A 4,461-nucleotide genomic window follows, 5' to 3' on the forward strand; every position below is an offset into this window, starting at 1 on the left:
GGCCGAAGACGAAGAATAGGACATGCTCGCCGACCAACTCCATCGCAGGACGTCTGGAGAGTTAATTAGCCGTAAGCTGCACGTTCCGGACGATACTCCAAAGCCTCAGATAGTCAAGAAGGACTGGCACAGTGTAAGGCCCTGCGATGCCCCGGACCCAGGCGTTCCCGCTGATCGCATCGGCAACAGAACGTCCAAGGTGCCTGCGTCCCACATTGCGCAGCAGGCTTGGAGCAACGTCGCGCACGGAGCATCCATCCGGCATCCAGCGAACGAGCCAGAAAACTGAGGATCTGCCATCCCCGAGCACGACATCCGTCGCAGCATGGAAGGCAGACAGCACCACCTTGTTCCCAACCGATGGCAACGTCACCCATGGCCGATTGGACTGTAGTCTGCGATGCCACTCCTATCTCAGATGTAGAGCCACGCCGAAGCGTCGTAAATCGAGCAGCCCAAGCCCACCTAATTCCTTGGGGCGACATACGACCGGCCATGCCACCCTGCATTGCCCGCCGGCGATGTCGCTGCCAGACCAAAGAAAGGCACGACGTCGCTTGTCGATTTGTCCCACAGCACAAGGCGATAAGTAGACAGCCATGGATATGTGTGTTGGGATGGCTGAAAGAGTGACTGCCGTGAGGGTTGCTCTTCCAGCTAAGTTGAGCAGGCTCCCCTTCCAAGCCGAAATCCTGCTCGCCACCGAGTCAATTAGAGCCTGCTCATCTGACCACTTTTAGCTTGTGGACCGAAAGCGGTATGCCTAGATTCCAAAAATTTTCATCCTAAAGTGTCACATCGAATCTTACGACACATGCATGGAGTACTAAATGTAGATGAAAAACAAAATTAATTGCACAGTTGGGTGAGAAACCGCGAGACGAAACTTTTGAGCCTAATTAGTCCATAATTAGACACTAATTGCCAAATACAAACGAAAATACTACAGTAGTCAAAACCAAAAAATTTTGCCTAAACGCGCCCTAAGTAACGGCAAGGGAAGTCAGCCACTCGACATCCAAATAGCGACCGGAAAATTTCCGTTTGGTCAGGTGAGCACTGAATCGGTGTGGCAACACATTTGTCCATATTCGTGAATAGGCCTGAAGCTTCACAAAAAATCCGCAGGATCTCCATCATGACAGCAACATCCTCATGCACCGGGGTTAAAAAGACGACCAGGTCATCTGCGTAAAGAGAAGCGCGACATCTTGATGCTCTGATGGGCAGAGGGCTGAGGAACCCATTCTGATCCGACGTAACGAGACCTAATTAATTAATGGGCATTTGCTCTGATCAGTGCCAAAAATTATTAGGCATGCATGGGTTTTAATTTGGACGTAGAGCTATAAATCACTAACGGCAACCGCACAACACTCATCGTCCGTCCAATAATTGGGATTAGCCGTTCACTGGTGATGAGCATACATAGATTGTTTAGGCTTCCTGATTCTGCATCAAATTAAAGTTCTCCGTCCAACGAAGCACGCATGAGGAGCTTGCACCTCGCATGCAGTGATATGGTTGCCTACTAGATGAGCAAAATTGGGCAACCTAAGGCAGCAAGCCAGCAACTAGCTATAAGCGTGATGAATTCTTGACACTAATCAATGTTGTTGGCAATGCAGGGGTTCAATAAAAGATACGATTTCTTATTTCATGAAGACTTCGTCCCCTGCTGAAAAAAGGTGTGCTCAGTACTTCAGTATTCATATTCAAATGCATTGATTAGAAGATGTTTTCTGTTCAACGAAGTCAACATTTTGGCTGTTGCCATGAAAAGTTTTTTTTTTAAGAAAAATTGCACACTGATTCAAATAGCAGTATAAGATGTCGAGATCGGGATTCAGCAACATCAGGAATCCTTTGGAGCGATTGAAGCAATAAGGTAGCCATGGTCTCAGCTAGGGTGCAATCAAAGTCCATAGCAAGATACAAGTTGAAGCAGGCAAAAACAGTTGCAATACCAAACATGGAGTAAGAAAAACAGCAGTACAAAAAGAATAAACAGAGGCAAAGGAGAATGGATAAAAGATTGTCGAGATACATCATCGACTCTTACTGCTTCGAATCGGTTGCTTTCCATAATTACTACTAAGCATTTTACAAAAAGGATTTCTGTAGGCCAATTACAAGTAAATCACAAATATGTGAAAACCAACAAATTAATTTTTCATTATGTAAACCGAGTTGAACAGAAGGAACTATTGTTCATTTGTTCTTAATGTAGAAGTATGCAAAACACTAAGTTAGAAAGTCAGCAAAGATAGATAATTCAAAAGGTATGTAAGATAAGACTCTAGTACCCTCACATGTACCATCATCAGGTGTAACTAAAAGCATATCACATCATTACTTTGTCATCAAAACCATAGCTTAATTATTTGCCAGATCTGGCAATAGTTCGGCAGTAATAATATTACATCCACAGCCTGCAAATGCACCATTAATTGAAATACGATACGAAATACCCATACCCATAAAGTGTCAAGAACTAAGCAGAATTGGGAATATGACCACACAGCAGCAAAGCAAAGGACATGAAAAGAGCAATTCAAAGCACAGATGTGTGCATGTAGAGAATTAAGACACATACAAACGGTTACTAGAGGCTCCGGATTGTCTAATATGTGGGTTTCTAGAAGATCGAACAATGCAAAATAGATAAACGAGTCCAGGCTCTGCCGCCGCCGACGACCACGCCTCCATCATGCCACCACAGCGTGCTCGCGGTTGTAGTAGTAGTAGGCATACAGGCTCAGCTGCGCCACCGCGAGCACCCAGCCCAGGACGTTGGGGATCTGCATGTACACGCCAATTCAGAGTTCAGAGTGCAGCACGCCAATTCAGAATACAGCTGAGAACAGCACCAGTAAAAAGTAAAAACTGCCTGTGTCTGCGTGACCACTGCGCGATCTAATAAGGCAGTGTAACTAGCAGCATGCAGAAGAAAGGCAGCAGCAGGTCCTTGCACTCCCACTCTCCCAGAGTCATGGCGCTGTGCGCGCGAGTGACCGGCCGGTAGATGGATAGGTGCCTAAGATGGGCAACAGGGCGAGGGAGGGACTTACTGCGATGTACAGGTCGTAGGGCTTCGACATGAACGCGTAGGCAGTCCACAGGCTGGAGTTCACCAAGCAAGCAGAAGCCATGCTTAGGGACAGGTTCTCAACGCTCCCTGTCTCCACCACTCTTTTCTGCAATAACAAGATATTAGGTTAGTACGAAAGGAAGAGGAAGAGGGATAGGTTAGTACGAAAGGAAGAGGGAGAGGGGGAGAGCGGCGCGGCTTACCGTGATGGAAAGCGGGGAGCCGTACATGATGATCCCACTGGCGACTCCGGCATAGCCGAACACCTTGTGCGTCCAGCCGAACCCCAGCCCCGACACCAAGACGACGGGCACCAACAGGACGAGGAGCACGGAGCGAGCATTCTGGCGGACCACCCCATCAGAGAACCAGATGTAGATCCCCACGTAAATGCCCTCGATAACCATCCCAAGACAGTTGATTATGATGACGAAAGTGCTGTCCGGGTGGACAGTACCATAGAACGTCCAAATCATACAGTTCAGAAGGGCCATGGGGTAGGGGAGGAACGAGTAGCCCTGAACAGAACCTTCGCGGTAGATGTCCCTGAAGATGAAGGCTGACGACAGGTAAAGGAAGAGCGAAGCCAGAAATCCTAAAACAAAACAAGAACAGAACAGATCAAAGTGAGTACTCGCTCATCCCGCTTCTCCAAGCCTCCTACTTCGCCCACCTCTCCGCCGGCCTCCACAGCGACGACCTCCTCCTGCTCCCGCCCTCCATCCCCTACCTCCTCTCCAACCTCCTCGACCCGACCTCTGTCGCCGCCGTCGCCGACCCGCTCCGCCTCGCCTGGCCTCCAGCCACCTCGTCCTGCTCCCCGTCAACGACAACCCCGACGCCGAGGACGGCTCCCACTGGCCTCGTCCTCGACAGCGCCACAAGTCCCTCCTTGCCCCGCTTCGTCCACCACGCCCAACCGCCCTGCCGCCGCCCGCCTCGCCGACGCGCTCCGCCTTGGCCGAATCAGTACCCACCCCCATGCCCGATGGCACTCGCCACGCTGCTGGCGCACCTCGCGGCGGGCCACTTCGCCCGCATGCTGGCTCTCACGAGCGGCGGCGCGCCAACCGCGTCCGCCACGCACCACGTCGTCCTACTCCTCCTCCGCACCTCCTCGCCGCCCCCGCTCCCGCGCCTCGTCGCCCTCGAGCGGAGCGGCGCGGCGCCAACCGCGTCCTCCACCTCCTCCTCCGCACCTCCCCGCCGCCCTCGCGCGGTAGTCTCGCGCCCACTTCGGCGCGCCGCTCCCGCTCCGGCTCCACGCGCTCCTCCTGCCCGCCTGACCACCTCCCCGTCCCGGGCCCCGGCCGAGATGTAAGAAGAAGAGGCTACTCACCGGCGAAGGCGATCGCCGAGCGGAAGTCCAT

At 51.7% G+C, this 4,461-nt stretch overlaps 1 protein-coding gene across 1 annotated transcript; it reads right to left on the reverse strand.

Annotated features, from left to right (window-relative positions):
* Positions 1 to 2,708: 2,708 nt before the first annotated feature.
* LOC136530992 (bidirectional sugar transporter SWEET4-like) lies at positions 2,709 to 4,074 on the reverse strand. Its single transcript, XM_066523695.1, has 4 exons — positions 3,870 to 4,074; positions 3,295 to 3,686; positions 3,072 to 3,197; positions 2,709 to 2,801 (listed from the first exon to the last, which is right to left on the reverse strand). The coding sequence occupies exons 1-4, from the start codon at positions 4,072 to 4,074 to the stop codon at positions 2,709 to 2,711; spliced, it is 816 nt and encodes a 271-aa protein (XP_066379792.1).
* Positions 4,075 to 4,461: the final 387 nt, after the last annotated feature.

Source organism: Miscanthus floridulus, unplaced genomic scaffold, assembly GCF_019320115.1.
Source record: "Miscanthus floridulus cultivar M001 unplaced genomic scaffold, ASM1932011v1 fs_249_1_2, whole genome shotgun sequence".
NCBI lineage: Eukaryota > Viridiplantae > Streptophyta > Magnoliopsida > Poales > Poaceae > Miscanthus > Miscanthus floridulus.